Source organism: Phacochoerus africanus, chromosome 4 (genome assembly GCF_016906955.1).
Source record: "Phacochoerus africanus isolate WHEZ1 chromosome 4, ROS_Pafr_v1, whole genome shotgun sequence".
NCBI classification, from domain to species: Eukaryota; Metazoa; Chordata; class Mammalia; order Artiodactyla; family Suidae; genus Phacochoerus; species Phacochoerus africanus.
The window spans coordinates 30,225,047-30,251,029 of record NC_062547.1 but is presented as its reverse complement, the minus strand read 5'-3'; the positions used below and the strand labels follow the sequence as shown (position 1 = coordinate 30,251,029).

The 25,983-nt window shown below is 45.1% G+C and overlaps 1 protein-coding gene across 2 annotated transcripts in view; it reads right to left on the bottom strand.

Annotated features, from left to right (window-relative positions):
- Window positions 1-22,901: 22,901 nt before the first annotated feature.
- The window catches only part of LOC125125270 (uncharacterized), a 239,499-nt gene continuing 236,417 nt past the window's right edge, over window positions 22,902-25,983 (bottom strand). The window contains exon 4 of one of the 2 annotated variants that reach the window (XM_047776082.1): window positions 22,902-23,101. In XM_047776082.1, the coding sequence (XP_047632038.1) occupies window positions 23,088-23,101 (14 nt within the window). In that variant the 3' untranslated portion in view covers window positions 22,902-23,087. Of the gene's footprint in view, window positions 23,102-23,265; window positions 24,590-25,983 lie in introns of those variants that run through there. The other variant, XM_047776079.1, reaches the window with a different exon arrangement.

The window sequence follows — 25,983 nt, the reverse complement described above, 5'->3', positions numbered from 1 at the left end:
AAGACCTTGTCTCTTAAAGAATGAATTAAAGAGTGGGGGCGGGGGGGGGGATGATATTTGCTTGCAGGGTTTGGAGTTCCCTGGTGGCTTAACAGATCCTTAAGGAGCTGGCATTGTCACTGTTGCGAAGTTGGACAGTGAAAGACAAACATCATATGATATCACTTATGTGTGGAATCTAAAAAAAAAGATGCAAACGAACATATTTGCAGAACAGAAACAGACTCACAGACTTTGGAAACAAATTTAGGATTACCAAAGGGGACAGGTTGTGGGGAGGGATGGACTTGGGGTTTGGGACTGGCATATGCACACTGCGCTATATGGAATCATTGGCCAATGGGGACCTGTTGTCCAGCACAGGGAACTCTACCCAACATTCTGGGATAATCTATGAGGGAAAAGAATCTGAAAGAGAATGGATGTATGTATATGCATAACCGAATCACTTTGTTGTATAGCAGATATTATCACAACATTGCAAATCAACTATACTTCCATAAAACTTTTTAAACAATGATATTTATTGTATGGTTTGGAGTTCTCTGGGGGCCTAGGGGGTTAAGGATCCAGCATTGCCACTGCTGTGGCACGGGTTTTGATCCCTGGCCTGCGACCTTCTGCATGCTATGGGCGCAGCCAAAAAAACCAAGAAGAGGGCATGAATAAGGATTAGCTCAGCCCGTGTGTCACAACCCTCCCCTAGAAAACACAGTGTAATTTTCTCACTTGTAGGAAGTCCAGGGCTGGGAAGGCATTCTGAGAGTCAGGGAGTCTGTGACTTCTATCTTGTTGCTTTACTGTCCTTAGCACACTGACTCCTCCTTGTAGTACAAGCTCCAGCCACGGCGGAACATTGCAGAGGGTAGGAAGGCAGAAGAGGAAACGGCGGGGGGAATGTCTTGAATCTAAAATGACAGGCCAGGAGTTCCCGCCGTGGCTCAGTGGTTAATTAACCTGACCAGTACCCATGAGGACGAGGGTTCGATTCCTGGCCTTGCTTAGTGGGTTGGGGATCCGGCACTGCCATGAGCTGTGGTGTAGGTTGCAGATGTGGCTTGGATCCCGAGTTGCTGTGGCTGTGGCTCAGGCCAGCAGCTACAGCTCTGATTCAACCCCTAGCCTCGGAACCTCCATATGCCGCGAGTGTGGCCCGAAAAAGACAAAAGACAAAAAATAAGGTAAGATAAGATAAAATGACAGGTCAGACTCTTGTTACACCCCATGGGCAGAACTTGGTCACACAGCCACGGCCAGGGAGTATTACGGGAACCTGAGAAAGGCAGTCTTTATTCTACCTGGCTCACCTCAAAGTTAGGGGTTAGTTTTTAAGGAAAAAAGAGAAAATGGATCCTGAAGTAGTAGAAGCCTCTCCAAAATAACATACGCGTGGACGTCACAGGCAGAGAACACAAATCAAGTGTAACTATTTCGACATTTTTTATATTCATTCAACCCAGAGCGCATGCCCTGGTGCTGACATTTATTTGAAAACAGTCTACATGCTGCAGAATTCTGAGATACGGTCTCCGGGGAAGAAATAAAACAGCTGCAGCAAATAAAGCAGATGGGAATTAAGAATGCTGGAGAGTCTCCAAAATATGATCCCATTGTCCAGTAAGTGCCAACTCTACAAAGAATGTGTGCTCCAAAATAGAAACTTTATGAAACTTTGAAGCCTTTGATTAATGTAAACCTTCATGAATAATGCAAGGCTGTGCACCAGGGCTTGATGTGAAGCCGAGAGAGGAGAAAGATTAGCATGTTCATCTTGGCTTTAAAAAAAAAAATTAAGAAAAATTCACAGAGGGAAATTCAGGCATTTGGGGGTGAGGGGTATGGCTGATAAAATGGCCGCTGCTGACATGATCCTTTGATGGGGGGACCTCAGAGCAAATACCAGCCAGTTCGCCAACGAGACTCCCTCCAGAGGGGAGGCAGAGTTTTCCCTGCAGGGGCCGCACAGGTCCAGCCCTGTGTGCCATCGGGTAGAACAGTCAGGGCCAGCCATACATATGTGACTGCAGACAGTCCCCAGAGACTCTTCCTTGCCCAGAAATATCTTTCCCACCTACAGGTTGCTGGAAAGAGACATTCCTCCATTAGACATTTCTCCCTTTATATTAATGAATTCTCTTCTGAGTATGCAAAGATCTCTGGGAGGCACTGCACAGGCATATTGTCCAAAGCACAATCCTTTCGGTGCTGCCTCTAAAGTGGCTTTTACACATTATGTTAAACAGTACTGGAGTTCCCGTCGTGGCGCAGTGGTTAACGAATCCGACTAGGAACCATGAGGTTGCGGGTTCGGTCCCTGGCCTTGCTCAGTGGGTTAACGATCCGGCGTTGCCGTGAGCTGTGGTGTAGGTTGCAGACGCGGCTCGGATCCTGCGTTGCTGCGGCTCTGGCGTAGGCTGGCAGCCACAGCTCCGATTAGACCCCTAGCCTGGGAACCTCCATATGCCGTGAGAGCGGCCCAAGAAATAGCAAAAAAGACAAAAAACAAAAAACAAACAAACAAACAAAAAACAGTACTTAAGATTTGCAAAAGGTTAAGAATCACCCATCATCCAGCTTAATATATAAAATATGACCAAGGCCCCTGTCCCCTTCCCCAATCGCAACTTACGCCTGGCCCCTAGAGGTTACTGCCAACTTGAATAAAATGTGGTGTATCCTTCTCAAGCACAGGATGCCATGTACCTATAACATTTTCAACCAAAGCCTTCATTCTGTACATGGAGAATACTACTACGGTGCCGGGCACCATAGCAACAGCATCCTTGCCTCTGGTGTCTCCCTCCAGCTAGTTAGCCTCCCACATTGCAGTCACATCATTGTACTCCTGCTTAAGAGCTTCAAGTGCCTTCCGACTGCCTATATGATAAAATCCAGTCTCCTTAGCACGGCCTCCAATGTCACGTGACCACGTTGCTAGGGCCCCTCCCAGAGCCTCGGAAGTGTTAGGGAGAAGAGCAAGGTGGACATAAGCCTCCCAGCAAACAGGCCTCTGTACACATGTTTGCATGGCTGCAGTAATAGATTCCTGGGGTGGGTCTTCTCATTTTCAGTAGAAGAAATTTATCAGACATGTGTTCAACTCCCAGCTCTGCTTCTTGCCAGATCTTAGGCAAGTTGCTTCACTTCCTTGAGTTTCTATTTCCTGTGGGGGATAAGATCACTTATGAACAAGACCGCTAGCTAATCATCAAAGTCCCCTTTGTCCTTCTTCTCTAGTTCTGGAATTATAGCCAGGATATTGCTGCCCAGCTAGGGACCACATTTCCCAACTTTCCGTGGCGTTTGATTTTACCCTCTTACAAACTAATACATTAACTGGTCACTGTTTCATTGATGTTGATAGAGCACATGAGACTCCTAGGTCACAGAGACAAAAGATTTTATTCCTCATGATACAACAAGTGCATAAGCATATTTGCATTGCTTCCTCTTGCCTTCAGGGCTCATGGGGATCATGCAATCAACCTAGGTGGATGTTATGCACAGAGTGGGTCTGTGTTACAACTGAGGAACGCTGAGCTTGGGGAATCTGCCATTTTTATAGTAGGGAATAAGAAAGCCCACTCATTGTCCTTGGCAGTACGTGTGTGTGTGTGTGTGTGTGTGTCTATTGGAATAAACAGATGTTCTTTCATTTCTTCAGGCTATTGTCTGTTTAAATGACCCTGAGAAATTACCTAGCTAAAAGAGCATTGAGGGCCTTGCAGTCTTGGTGAACCCAGCAAAATATGTAAGAATGCAAGAGACCCAAGCACTGTTCTCTCCTAACAAGCTTTTTTTTTTTTTTTGTCTTTCTGTCTTTCCTAGGGCCGCACCCGTGGCATATGGAGGTTCCCAGGCTAGAGGTGTAATCAGAGCCTAACAGCTTTTTTGAGATTAGATGTGACCGTGTCATTTTGTTCACTGCAGAGGGAAGAGGTGTGTGCCTTCCAGTGTGACATCTTAAGACCACACCATGCCCCATCTACTTCCTCTTTCCCCTTCTTGCTGGCTGGATGGTTGGAATGGCAATATTAAGAGAAATTTCAGCAAGTTCCCGCCATGGCTCAGTGGTTAACGAACCTTACTAGTATCCATGAGGACGTGGATTCAATCCCTGGCCTTGCTCAGTGGGTTAAGGATCTGGCGTTGCCATGAGCTGTGGCGTATGTCCCAGACACAGCTCAGATGTGGCTCAGCTATAGCTATGGTGTAGGCCAGTGGTTACAGCTCCAACTCAACACCTAACCTGGGAACCTCCATATGCCATGGATACGGCCCTAAAAAGACAAAAAAAAAAAAAAAAAGAGAGAGAGAAAGAAATTTCATAAGCCAAGTATTGAAGAAGGTAGAATGCAATCAGCCTGAGCCCCTGAATGACTGCGTGCAGCAGAGCTGCCCATCAACTAGAACACTTACCTTAAGTTGTCATGTAAGAGGGAAATAAACTTTGTATTCTGCAAGCCATCTAAAGAGTTCATCTGGAGTTCCCGTCGTGGCGCAGTGGTTAACGAATCCGACTAGGAACCATGAGGTTGCGGGTTCGGTCCCTGCCCTTGCTCAGTGGGTTAAGGATCCGGCGTTGCCGTGAGCTGTGGTGTAGGTTGCAGACTCGGCTCGGATCCCGAGTTGCTGTGGCTCTGGTGTAGGCCGGTGGCTGCAGCTCCGATTAGACCCCTAGCCTGGGAACCTCCATATGCCGAGGGATCGGCCCAAGAAATAGCAACAACAACAACAACAACAACAAAAAGACAAAAAAAAAAAATAAAAAAATAAAAAAATAAAGAGTTCATCTGTTACACCGACCTAGCCTACCCTTCACTAATAACAGCATCTAACTCAGAATGGTTATGAAGATTAAGAGAAATTCCAAGGCTAACATTCATGCAGAACTTACTGTATCCTGGGCTCCATGCTAAACACTTACATACATGAATTTATTAAATAATCAAAATAACCCTTCAAGGTAGGTTTCATCATCTCCATTTCATAATTGGAGATCAAAGAGATTAAGAAATATTCTTAATAGTCAAAGACTAGGAAGGAATAGACGTGGAACCAAATCCAGATCTGAAAAATGCATGAGGGTTTTGGTATGGCTCACGCCTCCAGAGTTTCAGTTGCAGATTTTTCTCTCCCCTCTCCTTGTCCCGTCTGCCCTTGAGATTCCCTCTCCTCTTCCCCTCCCTCTTTCTCCCCTTCTTTAATACTGGATCCTCGTTTCATGCAAGGTAGCATGCTATCACGCAATAAATATTGCAACCAGGATATCTGAGTTACAGTTTCAGCTTTTTTGAGTCCTAGCTGTGTGAACGTGGTAAGTCATCTTTCTGAGTCCCGGTTTTCTTGTCAGAATAATAGTTATGCCAATAATCGTTGCCTTATCTATCTTACATGACGACCATGAGGCTCAATTAAAATACACTGCATCAAAGATCTTAACAAATTGTAAACCATTCTGGAGATGGCAGCTGTTCCTCCCCACTCTACCCCCATCCCATATGCCAGTAGTTCATAAAGTATAATCCCTGGGCAGCAGCATCAGCATCACTGGGAACTTGTTAGAAATTCAAATACTTAGGCCCCACCTAGACCTGCTGAATTAGAAAATCTAGGGGTAGGACCTAGAAAACTATGCTTACTAAGCCCTCTAGATGATTTTGATAATCAACTGTCATGTGAAGACACACACACTCTCACATGCAGATGAAATGAAGTTAAAATAAATATCATAGAGAAAAGAATTCATATAAGAGCAGCCTGAGGATAGTGTTTGAGAAAAGAGGTATGGGCAGGGCAGTGCTGAGGAGATGCTTGGGGGGGGGGGGGGGGTAGATAAAGACACGGTTAAGAGCATCAGGGCTTTTTACTTCAGTGGAATTTCTTTCTTCTCCCAGAACCAGCGCTATGACCCACGGCTGAGCTATACCAATGGAATAAGAGCAGGAAAAGTGAGTCTTGAAGAAATGACCCAATATTTAACAGGACTCCTTTGGTTGCAAGTAAGAGAAGGCCATCACGAACAGTTTTAAACAAAAGTGCGAAGGTATTGGCTTATAAAAGCTTGAAAGCCCAAGTGTAGATTGGCTTCATTCACAAGATCGCTCCTTGGGCTCCAACTCTGACTTTGGGATTCTGTTTCTCTCATTTTCTTGGCTCTAGTTTTCCCTGTTTTTATTACTCTCAGAACCTTTCCCTGTGGTGGTGTACACGTGCGGAATCACTCTAAGGTCCATGTTTTATCTGTTTAGCAAGGAGAGTGTCTGTTTCCCCATGGTTCTGAACCTTCCTCTTAGTACTAGAACTCCTGAGTTTCAGCTGGACCCATGGCTTCCTAGCAAGAGGCTCTATTTCTCAGCTTGCCTTGCAGGTGGGAGGGGTGTGCAGCAAGGAGTCACATGTTAACAACAGGTCAGTGGAATGTGGGGAGTGTTGTGTGCAACTTTTTGGTTATCTCCTTGAAGCTGAAACTAAATGCCCTGGACTTTTTTGTCTTCTCCTAGACTGGAAGGCAAATGTGTATTTAAACCAGCCTCAACTTTCCTAGGACAACACCCGAGGAGATGACAGACCAAGAAGATGGAAAGATTCTGGGTCTCTGAAGTATCTGATGGAGCAGAGATAACCCATCAGTCTTGAATTGCTCAAGATAAGAGAGATAAGTAAAACACTTTTTAAGCCATTGTGTTCTTGGGTTTCTTTGTTATAGCCATTTAGCCTGTATGCTAACATACCATGTAGCCACCCAGGAATCAGTGTGGACAATAGACTGGCTATTTACAGATCCAGGTTCTCATCAGTCCTACAAGTTGTTACAATGTGATCTTGGGTTTCAATTTCCTCTTGTGTAAAATAAGGCATTTGGACTGAATCTGGGATACAGGACAATAGAATTCATCTTGAGCAAAATAGGGAAAATGAGAGCAGTTACTTTGTAGGGTCATGAGGATTAGAGGAGATAACTCAGAGACTACACTCAGCCCAGTGCCTGAGACCTAACAGATGCTCTGTAACTACTAGCTATAATTATTGTTGTTATTATTATTAAGTTCTGACCCTGACAGATTGCAGGAGGCTGCCTGGAGTGCTGTGTTAACAGGGATAGGAGACCACATCCATGCTCACTGGAAATGAATGCCATAATCATCTAGCTGTAGCTTCCACGGGCACAGGAGGGGGCGTTCCCTGCAATGGAGGGGATTCCTGGATTCCTAAGTCCTCTTCCCCTCCGACTTTGCAGAGTTTTGTCTACCTCCACTGAGTGTCTTGCCTTCCCCCCCTTCCTTATACCACACACACTACCAACTCTTTCAAGTAACACACAAACACAGGGGCCCCTTCAATGTCTTTCACTCAATGGCTAGCCTTCTCTTCACCGGCTTTTCATCTTCTGAGCCTAACCTCCAAACCTGGAGTCTCCAGACTCATAAGAGATGCCAAGCCTTCTCAGGCTTCTGTATTTTTAAGTCACTTCCCTCTCACCTGACTTAATGCCTGGACATTTGCATGTTAAAATGATGTTGTTCAGCCAGGACCTTGTAGGAAGTATCTGGAGGACAGTGGTACCCCATAGGTATAATCCTTTTGCGGGGTGACTCTGCCTCAACTGACTCAATCAGCCTAATAAAAATTTGTGGTGTCCTGGGGAGGATTTGGATCTTTCTTGAATCCAATCACTGACCCCAGCTTAGAAAATAACTCAGGTCAGATAATCCAAATCTGCACTCCCATCCTCAATCCCAAATCATTTCCAGGGAGAAGTGTTATTTTGACCATTTTCAAAAGTCACTGAAACTAAAGAAATGATACATGGGGGAAGGGTCAGTTGAAGAAAATCGAATGTACTCTGGAAAATAGAATTCACCTAGTTAAACTTAGTGCATGACTCGCACAGGATAAACCCACTCCAACACTCCTGTTCCTAAGTCTTTATATCCTTTCTTCTCTATTGGGGTCAGCAAATTACGGCCTGCTTTGGTAAAGAAAGCCACCATTTGTTTTTGTAAATAAAGTTTTATTGGAACAAGCCAATGCCTATTCGTTTACATGTTGTTTATGCCCTAGTGCTGCAAGAGCAGAGTTGAGTAATTACAATAGCAGTCATACAGTTGGCAAGGTCTAAAACTTTTACTTGTCTGTCCCTTTATAGAAAAAGTTTGCCTATGCCTATTCTATTTTATTTCAACTCCCTTTAGCACGGGTCACTATTGATAGCTGATTTCAGTCAGCCAACCAAGCTAAGGCAGCCACTCGCAACTGCCCACGGGGTACACTTATTCCAGTGGCTCTGGAAATAGCAGCTACTTCACTCTGAGCTGTAATTACATTCCTCCTTTCCTGGTCTAGCACCCTCAGAATCCAGCCCCATACTCATGGGTAGGAAAGAGAAGAGGCTGTTTCAGAGAAGCCATAGATATACCCTGCTTCTCAGACAGAGAGAGCCAGAAATTGTAAAACCCTGAGCTTATGGTTTGTCTTTTTGTTAAGTTCCCTTGTTCTGTTAAATGAAGCCAGCTCACCCCACAGTGTGGTTGGCAGTAGACATCGCTCCTCTGTTGCAGGAGAATAAAGAAAGGTGGAGATGGTCCAACTGGACAGCCCATGCTAGTCTGATATGGGCACCACGACTCTGCTTGAGCTGATCATTGCCATGGGGAAACACAAAGCCACATTGCCAGATGTTACGCATTTTTAAAGAGAATTTGGAAATCTTTTTGGATTCAAATTTTTTTCTTTTTCTTTTTTTTCTTTTTTGGACAAACCTGCAGCATGCAGAAGTTCCCAGGCCAAGGATCAAACCCATGCCACAGCAGGGGACCTGTACAGCAATGACGACACCAGATCCTTAACCTGATGAGCCACCAGGGAACTTCTGGAAATCTTTTTTGTTTGTTTTGTTTCCTTTTAATAGGTGATCACTGCATACTGAGGTTTGGGACTAATGGCTGGTGACCCTGGGCCATTGTATTTGCTTTTCTCAAGATTGGCGTCCTCAGCTGTCCAGTGGATGGAAGAAGGAAGGGAGAGTATCCTATAAGGGTTTTATGATGCCTACTGGTGATAATTCATATAATGTTCTGAGGATGGAGCCTGGCAGACACGGAATAAATGATCAGTAATTGTTAATTTTTTTTTTATCAGACACTGAAGGAGGCACTAGGCTGGCATCCTATCTTTGTTGCCCACCTCAACTCAGAGTTTGTCTTGTTTTCCAAAGCAGGGACAGCCACCAAGCCTCAGCAGGCAGTCTTTGGAGCCCCTTAAATGAATGGGGGAGGGAGGCCAGAGATCCCACAAGAAATTACCCCTCACAACATCTGCTGTAGACCTTTTCTACTGGAGGGAAAAATAAAAAAATAAGTAAAGACAAAAAGCAGGAAGGAAGGAAAGAAGGAATGAAGGAGAAAGAAAGAGAAAGAAAAGAAAGAAGGGAGAAAAAGAGGGGGAAATGAGATTTAGTAAAAACTCAAACTAGACAACACTGTAATTAATATACAGGAAGAAAACCTAGAATTATCACATAGGGATATAAAAAACTGCTAAGCAATATCATATTGCAAATTATAATTAATGACATGCAAAAATATTTAAGGCATATTGTTAAGCCTGAAAATTAGGCTACAAAATAATGTTTATTGAATGAGACTAATAGCATGTATGAACTTAATATATATCTAAGTAGAAAAAAGACTGGAAGGATGGAAGGAAAGCCAACAAAATATAAACAGTGGTCATCTCCGGGTAACAGGATTGCCAGTGATTTTATGTTTTGTTTTAATTGCATGAACTTCCTAAATTGTCTTCAATAAACCTGTATAACTTGTGTAATAAGATAAAACAGGAAGTATTACAAATAATCGTTAGGACTATGAAGTTACCAGTTAACAGCCACACCATGAATTTCAGATTCCTTTTCCAAACTTCCAGCAGGTGGCGCAATGGCGATGTCAGCCTCTGGCAGAGTTTCTCTCCAGGCTGACACAATCTCAGAGGCTTTGCTGGTGGGGAGGGAGCACTTGGAAGAAACCACCCAGACCCAGGGGCTGCCTGCACTCAGATCCCTGGGCCAGGGTTCCATTCTTCGCCCACTAGGAGAGGCAACACAGTTAGAAATGCAGTAAGATGCTATTTCTCTCCCTCCTTCCACTTACTTCCTCCCCATAATTTGGCCTGTGGCATAATTCAAATCAGTCTTTTTATTGGGAGTTTCTGGATTGGATTGGATTTGCAACTCACCCGAGTCCTAAGGATAAGTGAGATTTTGAGCTCAAAAGTTTTTTTGTTTTTTTTTTTAAAGTAATTTTCTTGTCCACAAGAAAGTTGATTTTTTAATGAACAGCAGATCTTGTGCTCAGATGATGGCCATTTTGGACTGCTGTCATTGGTGGGGGTGGGAAGGCAGGGAGCTTGGCAGCCTGGCCAACCAGTCTCCAGGGGCTGAATGGGACAGAGTGTCTCCAGGCCTGGACCTCGGGGGAATGAGTGGGTCACGGCCTTTGTCTGGTCTAGAGGGGGAGCAGCTCTCGGCGGAACCAGCTCCACTTCATCTTTTGGACTTTTGTCTTAAGTCTTAAATTATTTGTCCCCCCCCCCCACCCCCGGAAAAACACCCTGAAGGGAATTCAGGGTTTAAAAAAAAGAAGCAAAACATCAGAGTCCACCAAAAGGTCCCCATTCCACCTGGGCCCTGGCTACTCTGTCATAGCTCTTTAACAAGCCTCCAATGCCCTTCTTGGCTTTAACTTGGAGAAAAAGAGGAAGAGAGGGAGGAAGGGAGGGAGAGGACCAGCTCAGCTCAGGTCATCTTGGCAGAGAGAGGCTCACAGGCTCCTCCTGCCTGGTCCCAGAAGTTTTCACTTGCTGATTCTTATTTCTCTTCACCCCTTTTGTGATCCAGATGTCTTCACAGAGCACTGGCGCCATGTGGCACCCATCTGACAAGACGTCTATTCCTTTTCTCTCCCTCCCTCTCCCTCCCTCTCTCCCTCTCTCTCTCTTCTCCCTACCTCTCTCTCTCCCTCTCTTTCTCTCTCTCCCATACACACGGAGGCTAAGGCCACTAGAATAGTGAAGATCATATAACAAGAAGAAAACTAACATGTATGAGACTATAGACCAAATAATTTAGCTGCAAGTCGAACAGCTTTGGAATCACTCAGCCTGGGTTTGAGTCCCAGCCCTGCCACTTTCTAGTGTGATACTTTGCACAAATTACCTAAACACTTTGAATCTTAGCCTCCATGTGTTAAATGATAATAGTAATACCTAAACGTCACAGTGATGCACACGACAGGTCCTGCACTCGAGCACTTAGCACAGTGCCTGGCAGTGAGGGGTGCTCGGTACGTCTTAGCTGTTACTATTTCCTGAAAGCATGAGGATAAATGGGCACCTTGAGATCGTTAAACTGGAGTTCATTCACTGAAGGCAAATTTCATCAGAGGCAGTTAAGTCCAGGGAGAGACTTTTTGTCACTGAAATATTTTTTTTTTTGTCAAGCCCACAGCATACAGAAGTTCCCAGGCGAGGGAGGGAACCCCTGCCATAGCAGTGACCCAAGCTTCTGTAGTGACAATGCCAGATCCTTAACCCTCTAGGCCAACAGGGAACTCCTTGTCAGTGAAATAACTTTTAAAAGGTGTTTAGTGTGCTTCAAAGTAGAACTCAGTGCATTTCTTGTCATGTTCTGAAGTGGCTATCTGGGGGACAGCTGTGGGATTAGTTAACTGGGAAGGTCAGGATGAGATTCAGACTCACTAACGGCAGGAGCTCCAGCTGATGGGAAAGAACCCGACCCCAGGGCTGGGGCAGAGTCCTAGAGACACTCTGGGGTGGGGGCAGGTCCCTTCTCTTAGATTGTGGGGAAATCCAGAGGACTAGGGGTAGGGCTGGGCAGCACGGATGCAGAGGAGCACTTGGCAGTGGCTAGTGACCAACTGCTGCAGAAGTATTGCATATATTCATAGCCTGCCTGGACCCGCAGGTGCACCCGGGCTGAGTGTCAGTCCTAGGTCAAGGTGTGATATTCCATCCCACCCTCCTCTGAGCATCCCTTTGTCCACTGGCCAGACTAGACAGCCTGTTAATAAATATGCCTTCTTTGGCAGAAAGAGATCAGTGCAGAAGGTATGAACTGACTCAGAAGTTGGGGAAGGACAGCTTGATATCAAAGGGCACGTGGTTGGCTCCTATTCTTCTGTCGGTGACGGAGGATAAAATATTTGGAAGCTGCACCTTCTAAATGCTGACAGTCCAGGAGGAAGCTAATTCCCAGTCAGGATGGGAGGAAAGTCCACTAACACAGAGAGGAGCCAGTGAGGTGGGCTGGTGAGGCACAGGTGGCCCAAGGGAATAGATCATGGGCTCTGAGCTCTTGGGGTGAGAAGCCTGGTAGGCTCTGCATACCCCCCAAACAGAGAGTACCCAGTCAGTCCTCAGTGAGGCCAGGTATAAGTGGGGGGGGGTACATGCTTTAAGTGGAAAGGGGTGATCATGCATCTGGGGGCAGGTTTCAGCTGAGGCGTGGAAGAGGCAGGGGAGGCGTGAGAGGGAAGACTGGAAGCCAGCCCTCTGGGCCCAATGTTTGGACTCCCAAAGGGAAAAGGCTACCAAGAGAGCTGACAGTTTGTCTACATGTTCTTTGAGAGACCCTGGCACTGACAAAAATGGGGGAGGGGTGGGAGAGCAGAGATGGCTCCACCACCACCAGGGAACCCAGGTGCAGTGGGACCTCAGGGCCAGCAGATGGGTGAAGCCCACCAACCATGGGAGACACCTTCCCTGGGCTTATGAGGCCATCTGCGGACAGCATTTTCAAGACTTTGCCTGGAGCTTCCCCCCAAAAAGCTGTAGGGGCTTTGAGGAGGGAACCAGAGGAGCAACTGCGGTGGGAAGGCGAGCAATGACCCCATCCCTGCAGGGCATCCTCTAGGGGACAAAGCGTTGTCTTAGTCCTAGATCTTTCCTGCACGGATTATCACCCCCATGTTATAGTCAAGGAAGCCAAGACCCGGAGGAGTTAAGAGACTGATCTGAGGTCTGTCACAGCAATGCCAGGGCACACGGGTTTGCCATTCAGGTTTCCTGACTCTCAGTGAGGTCCTCTTAATCCGAGGGCAAGTGAGGTGCCTGGGGTGCGGTATGTAAGGAGGCCAGGTCCTTAAGTGGGAGGTGGCTGGGGCACAAAACCCGAGCAGTCTGAAGTGGCTCCTGGGACATGTATGGACCCTGTCCTCCTTAGATTTAGCCCCTGGACACCTTGCTTGCCTCACCTACATCCAGACCCGCCTTTAATCACTTGTCCCGTTTCAGGAGGGTGGAGGGCTTTTCCAGAGATGCACACTGTTAGGATGGCCGCTAGATACCCGGTCCCACTGGCTTCCCCCCAGGCCACATCCTCATAGAAAAGTTGCCTAGAATCTCTATCTGCTCCTGCAGCGAGGAGACGAGAGAGAAGGAGCGTGTTGCCACCAGACATGCCAGGCACCACAAACAAACAACAAAAAAGATTCATGTGCTCGACGAAGCTGAATTTTAATTGATACTTTCTCCGACAGTGGTTCTGAACCAACATCCCTCAGCCCCCAGAGATGATGAAGGGGGTGCGGCTTAACGCCACAATTAGCAGACAACCCCACAACAAATACAGTAAACATTAATCATATTAAATATTGAACGCAGACTCTGGTACGCTTGAAGAGCAATGGGTTTTTTAAATTTTATTTTACAGAAGACAAAGCAATGATTGTGGAGGAATTATTCCGATGTCAGTGCTGAAGGGAAATAATGTAACATTCTGGAATTTATATAAAAATTACAGCTTTGTTGTGTTTCACACTATATATAGTAATTTAATCATTTGCAGCTGATTAATTTCAGGGAAGGAAAATGTAGCATTATGCATCCCTAATGGAGTTCCAAGGTTTGAATTCTAATCGTGAGTTGGGCACAGTTTAAGTCTAAATTAGCAATTAGCTTGGGCAAGGGACATTTAGGTTTAAATGGAGTCATCTGTTGACATGCACTGAATCAACAGGAACAGCAAGGAAGATCATCAGAAAAACGCTTGCCCTAGAACACTCTTTGCTGGGTTAATAATTCTAATTCCTTACATTAGCAGAATGCGGGTACGCTTTAGAAAACATTGGCTTGTACATTTATCTCCTCCTCTTTGGTCTTCCTCTAAGTCTGTGAAGCGGGTATTTGTGCTTCCATAGAGCCAGGAAACTGAGGCTCGGGAGAATGAAGGTCAAGGTGAAGAAGAGCGCATGGTGGCTGGATTGGAACTCAAGTGTTCTTTCGATCTCAAGGTATGTTCTGGGGAAATTCTCTCCATCTTGAGATTCTCCAGAACCAAGTGCAACAGTAATAATGATATTAAATAAAAGTGAATCTTTCGGAGAGGTAATGGGATAGACTGGGAGTTTGGGGTTGTTGGATGCAAACGCTTCCAGTTACAATGGATAAGCAATGAGGTCCTACTGCATAGCACAGGGAACGATGTCCAGTCTCTTGGGATAGAACATGATGGAAGATAATATGAGAAGAAGAATGTATATATAATGTACAACTGGGTCACTACTGTACAGCAGAAATTGTCACGATATTGTAAATCAAGTATACTTGAATATTTAAAATGGCAAAAAAGAGTAAACCTTGACAAAACTCTCACTATGTATCCAGCTCTGTGCTAAGCACTTTACAGTACCAGCTCCATTAATCCTCAAACACCTGCAAGGGAGGTGCCATTACTATCCTCATCTACAGAGGAGGTCCAGATGGGTTGGGTTACTTGTCCAGGGATGCAGTTGGGATTAAAAACCTCACTCTTCACCATAATACTCAGTTCCTCTCAAAGATGGTTCTTAAATGCCAGGCTAAGGCATCTTGCGTCCACTGGGGCTTTGGTGTGTTTGGTTGTGATGGCACGTTCTGGACCAGGAACAAAGCAGAGCCCCTGTGCTGAAGACCTTCACATCCATTCCCCCTTCTCCACCCTGCTGGGAAGAAGAAACTGAGGGAGTCTGCTATGCCTGGCTAATGGGACCAATGGCAGGAGCTAGGAGGGAGAGAGGGGGCCAGGCTGGAGTGTGTATTCTTCTGGTTTCCTCACTGCAGAGCTGCCATGAGCTGGCTGTGTTCCTCACCCAAAGGCCATGGCTCCCATCAAGTGACTACAGTGCCCTCTTTGTCTCCAGGCTTAATAATGCCCCTCTCTTTGCCCCTTCAGGCCCAGGGTGACCATGATGCCCTCTGCTACCAGCCCTGGGGCACTGCACTGTCCCTTCTTGTAGTTTCCCTGCAGTCTGCCCTCCCTGTGACCAATGAATGATGCACAGAAGACCTGCCCCAGGACAACAAGGCAGAGGTTGCTTTCAAGGAACTGAACACAGGAGAGATGGAAGACAGCAAGTCATTCAATATTTTATGTAAGCATCCAGAGAATGTTCAGCTAAGAGCAAAGAGCTATAGCTGTGTTACACCTTCCAGCAAATCCTGCCAGCCCGTCCCTAGAACCCCCATCCCTTTGCACGTGCAAACTGCTGACTCTTCCCTGCATATTCAGGGCTCTTTGGATGCAAGGGACACATACTCAATTTCAATTGGCTTGAGCAAAACAGTGGATTTCATTAGTTCATGGGCTCAAACTGTGGGAAAAGTAGGGTGGATCTGGACTCAGGGAAGCCAAGATCTAGGGCCTCCACTGCCAGGAGGATGCACTCTTTTTTTTCTTGTTTCTCCCTGAACACTTGTCAGTGATACCAGTTGACAGAAACAAAATTAAAACCCTACCATTCAGATCAGAACTGGTGACTTGGAGTGAAATCCACTGAATCAGTCAGAGTCTTGACAGGAAGCAGAATTTCTGAGATGGTTTAATTAAGGAGATTTTTATTTTTGTTTTGTTTTGTTTTGTTTTTGTTTGTTTGTTTGTTTTGTCTTTTTGCCATTTCTTGAGCCGCTCTCACGGCATATGGAGGTTCCCAGGCTAGGGGTCCAATCAGAGCCGTAGCCACTGGCCTATGCCAGAGCCACTGCAACGCAGGATCCGAGCCGTGTCTGCAACCTACACCACAGCTCATGGCAATGCTGGATCCTTAACCCACTGAGCAAGGCCAGGGATCGAACCCACAACCTCATGGTTCCTAGCTGGATTTGTTAATCACTGAGCCATGACGGGAATCCCCAAGGAGATTTTTAATAAAGGGACTCTTTGCAGCGGTGTGGACAGCGTTCAATACACACACAAGAAATACTGAAGCAACTGGAAGAGGAGGAAGAAGAGGAAGCTGATACCCTGATGCCAGAACCATGAAGAGCTAGACCCTGGAGAGTTATCAGGTGGGAACATAAGTGGTCAGGGATGCAGCGATTGCCAGCAGTGAGGACTGGGGCAGAGGGATGGGGTGACCCACCCTCTCTCTTCTCCTGCCCTTGGATGTCTTGCCAGTAAAGTGCTCCCATGGGCAATTGCAAGAGAATTTGAGTGGTGCAAGGTTCAGGGTCAGCCTCCCAGGGTGACAAAATAGGACAGTTAAGGTAGAAAGTGGAACACAGGGGACAATGGAGAGTAACCTGCATGTTCCTTTTGTATCTTTGCCAGGGCTGGGAGAGAGGAAAAGTGGACATACTTAAGCAAGTTTTAGTTTCACAAGAGAATTTCCTAAGAATTTCAACTTCAATGAAATAATAGATTCATGGAGTTCCCATCGTGGCGCACCAGAAACAAATCCGGCTAGAAACCATGACGTTGCCAGTTCGATCTCTGGCCTTGCTCAGCGGGTTAAGGATCCGGCGTTGCCATGAGCTGTGGTGTGGGTCATAGATGCGGCTCAGATCCTACGTTGCTGTGTCTGTGGTGTAGGCTGGAGGCTACAGCTCTGATTAGACCCCTGGCCTGGGAACCTCCATATGCCGCAGGTGTGGCCCTAAAAGGACAAAAAGACAAAAATAATAATAATAATAGATTCAAGCAAGGATCCTCTACAGATGCTAAAACCATTGAGTACAAAGTTAGTTGGCCATCAGGATATTTATGTGATCTCAGAGCATCTGCCCAAAGATTGCTCATTAATTACATAAGGGAAGGTATCTTCACTAATGGAGGGATCTGCCAGACAGCCAATAACAATGCCATCGAGCTTAGCATCACTCAGTGTTCAAGGGACACAGTGGCACATGTGTGTCTAATCATGAGAGGCAATGGGAGGTACACAATCTGACCTTTGTCATGCTCTTGCCAAAATGTTTATGTTGAGTCTAATCAGAAGGAAATGATCAGGTAAGTCCAGCTCACAGGGCTCTCTTCAAAAAAGTCAATGCCCTGAACAGCAGCAACCACAAAGACAGGGCTGAATAGAATAGAATACTGCACACAACTTGGGTGAAACTCAAATATTGAGCAAAAGAAGTCAGGCTCAAAGTATACATAAGGTATGATTCCACTGGAGTTTTCTTATGGTGCAGTGGGTTAAGGATCCAACTGCAGTGGCTGCTGTGACTCAAGTTTGATCCCTGGCCCAAGAGCTTCCACAGGCTATGGGTTCAGTCAAAAAAAAAAAAAAAAAAACCCTAAAAAACAAAAACCCACAATAAATGAACATGAATTTTTTTTTCTAAAAGTATGATTCTATTTACATAAAGTTGGAAGACAGACACAAAACCCACTTAAGTAATTTGAATCAGGACTGTGGTTCCCCTGGGGGAGCGATGTCAGGAAGGGCACCCGCAAAATTCCAGGTTTTGACAATGTTCTGTTTTGCATTTTAGTGCTTGTTACAGGGTATATTCACTTTGTGAAAACCTATTATAGTGAGTACACTGTGTCTATGTGTGTGTGTGTATTAGGGCAATAATATTAATATGGTAAAACATTGCCAATCTATGGATCTAAGTGAAAGATCTAAGAGTATCATCATTCATCATATATATTTTATAATTTTATTGAAGTGTAGTTGATTTACAATGTTGTGTTAATTTCTGCTTTACAGCAAAGTGATTCAGATATATATGTATGTATACACACATATAACTGAATATATATAGATATATGTATCTATATGTATAACTGAATATATATATTCTTTTCCATTATGACTTATCATAGGATAGTGAATATAGTTCCCTGTGTCATAGAGTAGAACCTTTTCATCTATCCTTATATATATATAGCACTATGCATCTGCTAATCCCAAACTCCCAATCCTTCCCTCCTCCACCCCCTCTTCCCCTGGGCAACCACAGGTCTGCTTCTATGTCTGTGAGTTTGTTTCTGTTTCGTAGATACATTCACTTGCGTCATACTTTATATTCCACATATAAGTGATATCGTATGGTATGTGTCTTCCTCTTTCTGACTTATTTTGCTTAGTATGATAATTACTATGATATTTTATGGAGTAAGATAATTTCTATTTTCTGCTTAGTATGATAATCTCTAGGTTCATCCATGTTGTGGCAAATGGCATTATTTCATTCTTTTTTATGGCTGAGTAATATTCTATTGTAGATATATACCACATCTTCTTTATCCAATCATCTGTCAATAGACATTTAGATTGTTTCCATATCTTGGCTATATTACATTATTTTTTAAACTCTTTTCTAGGTTTGAAATTTTTCAAAGTAAAAAGTTGGAGAAAAAGTTGAAGTGATTTCAAAATATTTCCTAAATGTTCCATGACATATAAATGGCTGGCACATTATTCATCAGCGATGTCCTCTATAGTGAGTTCACATTATTCTAACACTTATTTAAATATATGCAAACTGTTCACACTTAGCTAAAATAAAACAAAGAAAAAACACAGCAAGTTTGCATTTATTATGATCCCTAAACACAAGCTGAATATCTCATCTGGTGCTCAAGTACAGAAATAGCAATCTGTTTCCATGTTCACAGAAAAACTGCTGTGTTGGACATATTAAGCTATAACTTGGGATCCACAAATCATACCTACGGGATTTAGAGTTCTCAAGGGTTATTCTGATGGTAGATGATCTTTCCTATGCTCCCTGAATTTAGAACCCAATCAACTTAAGCTGTGATATCACTGGCAAGGTTGACCAATATTAGAACCTTGTTTTTCCTTTAAAATACAGTCTTGCTAGGATGGAAGGAGAAAGAAAATTCAGCTCCCCATCCTCTGGTGTTTTCATGCCCAGGCATGGACAGAAAATCTCAGAAGAGGGCGGATAAAAGAAGAAAAGAGAAAGAAGCTCTATTTGTTTTAATCCACCTCTGATCCAAAATAGCACACTAGCCAGAAGCCAGCAGAATATCCAGTGTAGAGATCAGGACACTAAGAAGCAATGGTTCTTACTCTCAAAGGTCAGCACTGCATAATTCTTATGCCACCACCCTCCCCCTTAGCCCTTTTAGCTGCCAAGGCTACAGGAGAGCAAGCACTGTGGCCTCTTGGCATCTGGGTCTGGGGAAGAGGCAGAATCTGCCTGACTGGTCTTCCAATGCCAACTCAATAGACACCTGTAGTTCAGCCCAATTGCCAACCATCTGTGAGCTACTGTCTAGCACACAGCTGGAATGTAGCAAATGCTCATTAAGTATTTGCTAAATAAATGAATGAGTTGTGGAGAGAAGGGCTGAAGAAGAAGCTGAAGGAGTGGTTTTCATGAAAGATTGGAGGGATTTTTGCCCACTTCTGCTCAGAACCCAGCTCTCGAATCCTCGAGGGTGCCCTCGGGGGATTGGCATACAAACCCTCAGGGTGGATTTGAGTATTCTTACCTCAGGTGACTTGGAAGACACCTGACATCTGCAAGGGGCCAGGGTAGGAGAGAAATGCCATGGCTGTGTGGCAACTTGCAGGAGACAGACTAATTTCTGAGTCTATGTGTGATGTCCCCTGGGAGTCTTTGATTCAGCATTTACAGGGGACAGAGGCTCTGGCAGCAAAAGAGAGAAAGAGTCAATGAAATTGCAGTGATTACTCTCACAAGTCCAATTTTGTGCTTTAAAAACAAATCTGTGCTGAGAGCTAATTATGTGCTGGTACAGGATACTGTGCTAAGCACTTTAAACATGTTAGTGCATTTTATTCTCACAACCACTAATCAGACAAGTCCTTTTACTAATGAAGTCACTAAGGTTTGAAGAGGTAACTTGCCTGAATGCGGTGGTTAGGTTTATGTGTCAACCTGACTGGGCCATGGGGTGCCCAAATATTTGATTAAACATTATTCTGGGTGTGTCTGTGAGGGTGTTTCTGGATGCAATGAGCATTCTAATCTGTAGATAGAAGAAAGCAGATTGCCCTCCCCCAGGTGGGCGGCCCCAGCCAAGCCACCGAAGGCTTGAACAGAACAGAAAAGTGAGTATCAGTCTTCCCCACCTTCGGACTCAGACTGGAATTGTACTCTCTGCTCTCCTGGGTCTCCCACTGCAGGTCTTGAGACGTCTCGGCCTCTGTAATCATGTGAACCAGTTCCTTATAATAAACCTTTTTGTTGCATATATATAACACAAACCTCTGTAAATTCAACTCAGTATTTCCCGCATTATTTTTTTAGGGCCATACCTGAAGCATATGGAAGCTAAGCATTGAATCAGAGTTGCAGCTGTCAGCCTACACCACAGCCACAGCAACGCAGGATCCAAGCCACATCGGGGAGCTACACCGCAACTTGCAGCAACGCTGGAGGCTTAATCCATTGTGCAAGGCCAGGGATCAAACATGCATCCTCACAGACACTAGGTCAGGTTCTTAACCCGCTGAGCCACATCGGGAACTCCTCCTCCATTTTAAATGTATATGTGTGTCTGTGTGTGTGTGTGTTCATGTATGTGTGTGTGCAATATTACCATAGACTCTTTCTTCGAAGAACCCAGACAAAGCACTTAGATCACACAATTGTGTGATAAACACTCCTGGTTGCCCGCCTATGAAATCTGCTGAGACTCCCCGCCCCCACCACACTTCTCCTTGCTGGTAGGACCCATCTCCTACAATGGAGACTAAAAATGCCAAAGAGTCCCCTTCCTAGCTCTCACGACATTCAGGGCACAGGTGTGCAAATCTAAAGGAGAGTTTGCCAGGGGCTACTGGGAAAGGGTGTCTTTCCTAAACCAGGAGCCACCTGGGAGGAAATGCTTCCCACCAGATCTGAGGGAAGTTGCATCCACCCAGTGCTGGAAACTGCAGCAACATCTTGCCATCGGGAGGGAGGCATTGCTTTTGTGATGAGCAGAGCAGAAAGAAACAAAACCTCTGAGTTCATGGGAATACTCCAGAGCTGCTGAATTAACCAATCCAGAAATCACCCTTCCTCTAGGTTTTTATGTGACATAATAGATATTTTTATCATTGAAGTCCTCTTTATTTATTTTTTATTTTTAATTTTTTTGCCTTTTCTAGGGCTGCACCCACAGCATATGGAAGTTCCCAGGCTAGGGGTCTAATCGGAGCTGTAGCCACCAGCCTACACCACAGCCACAGCAACGTGGGATCCGAGCCGCGTCTGCGACCTACACCACAGCTCATGGCAACACTGGATCCTTAACCCACTAAGCAAGGCCAGGGATCAAACCTGCAACCTCATGGTTCCTAGTCGGATTTGTTAACCACTGAGCCACAATGAGAACTCCATCATTTAAGTCCTCTTTAAAGGGAAGCCTGTTTGCTGCACCCCAAACCATCCTAATCTAATTTGCTTGTTTTATTTGCACAGTAAGAGTTCATATCAAGGGAGGTCTGTTTTCCAGTCAAAGGTATACGTATAGGTTCCTTTAGTACTTGTCTTTATTTACAAATAGTCCAGGGAAGTGCTAAATATATTTCTATATTTATACCCATATTGATCCCTTCATCCTTTCATCAATCCACCCCTTTGTCCATCTCTTTATCTATCTACATATCTATGAGTCCTGTGGTCAGAAAGTTTGGGAAGCTGTGATCATTGCATACTCCTAGAGCATCACAATCAACATTAATGTTTTCAAGCCTCTGAGAAGTTCTACAGTAAAGAAACTCCTTTAGGAGTTTCCTGGTGGCTCAGCAGGTTAAAGACCTGGTGTTGTCAGTGCTGTGGCTCAGGTCACTGCTATGGTATGGGCTCAATTCCTGGCCTGGGATCTTCTGCATGCTCTAGGTGCAGACAAAAAGAAGGAAGAAAGGAAAGAAGGAAGGAAGGAGGAAGGGAGGAAGGGAGGAAGAGAAGGAAGAAGAAGAGGAAGAACTAAGGACTGGAGGAAGGAGGAATGCAGGCACGCAGAAGATCCACACTACCACTCCCTCCCCACACCCTATACCTCCCGCCCCCCCGCACCCCTCCCACTCCCGCCGCCAACGAAAAAAGAAAGCAAAGAAAGCAAAAAAAAAAGAAAAGAAATAAATTTCTTTAATTGTAACTCAGTATTTCCTTGATTTTTTGTTTGTTAATTGAAAGAACTCTTTTTGAGCACGCATTTTAACAGCAATCCAGTTTGGGAAACGTGCACATACATGACTGAGCAACTATTTCCTAAGATCCCACACACACATTTTAAGAGGGCAGTTGTTCCCTCAGAAGGCAACACTTGTTATTCTGAAGCAACAAAGCAAAACCTCCAGCACACTTGGAATTTGCTTAGCAGATGTTTACAGATAGCTCGAAGTTAATTTCTATACAAAAGATATGTTTCTGGCCTTGTCTTATTGTTTATGATTCACAACCATATTCCAGGAACCTCCAGTCTCGCCCATCATCCTGCTTGAGCTAACCGTATCTGACACGAACAGTTCCCACTCATGGCAGCCCCATCCCATTTACACCACCCACAGCCCAAGAGGCAATCTTGTGCTTGTGTTTTAACATAAACTTCAAATCACATGCATACTAACACTACTTATGAGCAAGAAATTACCACGTCTGGTTCATTGACATTTACTTCTGGGAACCATTTCAATCAGATTAATCCGTTTATCTAAATAATCTTCCACTCACTTCACAACATCAGAGCTCACCAATACATTTTCTACGGATGCTTCCATCCTTCCTTTTTTGTAGACTGAGGTGCAAGATTCATTATTACCTGAGGTTCTGCAGACTTGGACTCTTGTCAGGGTACAAGGGAGGCCAAATAATCGCCTCTATCCCATCAGAGCTGGAGAAAAGGGAAAAAGAAGAGGGAGATGGAGATGCCACTGTCAATCTATTACTCATAGGGCTGTTGGAAAAAGTGTCTTAGACATGCAGTAGCAATAGGCTTTGTATTAGTCAGGACAGGTAGCTTATGCCTGCAGTAACAAACAACCCAGGAGTCTTGGCGGCTGATAAAAACTAAGGTTTATTTCTGGTTCATATTACACATCCACTGTAGGCTGGCAGAAGGTCCAATCCATATCATCGTCACTCGGAAACCCAGCAGTTGGAACAGACTCTATCTGAGCACTGCCCATTACGGTGGCGGGGAGGAAAATGCGAGTATGGCATGCCCCATGCCGACTCTCAGAGTGACCTCATCACTTCTGCTCACGCTTCACCAGCCACATGTGAGCTCCATTACCACAGGGCCCCCTAATACTGAGCCTCAGAGCTAGGGAGACATGGTCCCCTAAACAGGCATCTCTGGAAAAGCCACAGGCTTCGTCCCACTGCCATGTTTACAAAGAGCAGAGCCAAGCACACACACCTTTCTCTGCAGACAGGCAGACCCCAAAGAGAGTGAACGATGGGGGATAAGCTCTTTAGCTCTTCAGTCAGATGAGAGGGCAGACGACGCCCAGGCAAAACCAGCCAAATCACAACAGGACTTTAACATGTTTTCCATTTTAAGTTCTCGGTTCATTCTTAAGCCCTTTCTTCTCCAAGTTCTTGATCTTCTTTTTTGTTTACTTTCCTGCCATTCTAGCCTGCTTCATCCTCCTCCAGTTACAGGCATGAATCGCATTGTACTGATAGACGCCCAGCTACCTGAGCCCACCATCCAACACCTGAATTACAAACTTTAGATCAGTAGGAGAGAGGTTTGTCTGTGACTGGCCACCAGAGGCTTCCTACGGGAAACACGGAGCAAGTAGTTAAAGGAAGGGACACCCCCCAGTGCCCAGAGCAGGAGTTGCTCCTTCCACATGCATTTCCCACCTTGGGCACCTTTGCTGCTTCCCGTCCCCTCTCATGGCATGCTCTTTCCTTTGAGCTCTTTCCTCATCCAGATGCCGACAATTCTTCCAAGCTCGGGTCCCACCTCCTCTGGCACATTCCCCCCTCAGCAGCCAACAGTGACCCTTAGCGATGCTCTGTCTATATTCCTGTGCTGCCACTTGGAGCTCAAGTTGTCATCTGACTTCCGTGCAGTGACTTGACTCTCTAAGTTACCTGGCAGCTCTTGGAGGGTGGGGGCAATGCCTTCTACACCCTTTGCCTCCCTGACCACATCCAGGCTGGTACACGCATAGAGCAGCCTCCTGACAAACAGTTTCTGGAAAGACTTGATGCATGGACTCTGCAGCCTGGTTGGCAGGGTCACATTGCAGTGGGTGATAGAATGAAGGAGCAGCAGTCCTCACGGTGTGACATGGCCATGCTAATCATCCAGGAAACTCTTCCCAGGCAGGTCCATGGACTATGGCGTGAGATGAGATCCTGCTTTCTGGAAAACACATCAGAGCTTTTAACAAGAAGTTTCACTCTGTTGAAATCAGTAAGGAGATAAAGGAAAACAGACACACATTTTATTATAATTATTGTTTTATTCAGTTCTTCCAGGCTTTGGGGGGTGGGGTTGTGAATTTTTGTCTTTTTTTTCACTGGACACTTTTTAACCAGTTAAGAGGTAGATTTTACTGTCTCTTACCTGGTAATTGCATCTCATTCTAGTTGGATGTCAGTGACTTTTAGTGAAGTCCCAGTGGTAAATTGATTCTCTTGCCTAAGTTTTTGACGTAGCGATAATGACAATTCACTTATTCTGAGCCAGTTAGTGTTCCACAAATATTACTTATATTAATCCATTAAATTTTTTACAAGAACTCTAAGAGGTAGGTGCTATGAATGTCAATGTCTTACACGAGAAAACACAGTCACAGAGAAGTTGGGTTACTTGGCTAAGGTAACAGAGCCTGGAGGTGGTAGAACCAGGGTTTGAACTCCTGTACTCTGCCTCCAGAGTCTAGGCACCTGCCCTCTATACTAAAGAGCAGGCGGGGCAAGACTAGGATAATTAGGGCCTTCTGAAATCAATCACCTAGGACATGGCCTTGGGCCAGACAGACCTGGGTTCAAGTTCTTGCTTTACTGTTTACTAGCGATTTTATTTTAGGCAAGTTCCTTCACCTTTCCAGGCCTTCGTTCCTTCAGCTGTGAAACAGGGTGAAGGGGGGTTAATACATGTCTGGCTTGCGAAGACTTGCAATAAATGTTATGTGTGAATTGTTCTGTTCTCTCTTCTTCTTTCTTTTCTTTTTTTTCTTTTTTTTTTTTTTTTTGCTTTTTTAGGGCTGCACTCTTGGCATACGGAGGTTCCCAGGCTAAGGGTCAAATTGGAGCTGCAGCTGCCGTCCTACACCACAGCCACAGCAGCTCAGGATCCAAGCCACTCTTCGACCTATACTGCAGCTCACAGCAATGCTGGATCCTTAACCCACTGAGCGAGGCCAGGGATCGAACCTGTATCCTCATGGATGCTAGTCAGATTTGTTAACCACTGAGCCACGATGGGAACGCCTGTTCTCTCTTCTTCTAAAGCCGGAACCTTTATGTCGTTCAGACCGCATCCTGTCTGTTCATTCTTTTCACTCTGTTCTCTGGCTTGCAAGTACAGGGCAAGGCAAGAAAAGCATCTGATAAAAGAGAGTTTCCTGACTGCCCAAGAAGTGACTAGACCAGTAGGCACCTGTGTCCAGCCTCCGCACTCAGCAGCCCTAAGGCCCCCATGAGACCAGACTTCCACTGTCTTCAGCCAGGAGTAGAGATGTGGCCGAGAAGAAAACACAGTTCCTGGGTATTTACCATTAATCTTCCTTAAGAGCCTTCCTTCCTTCCCCA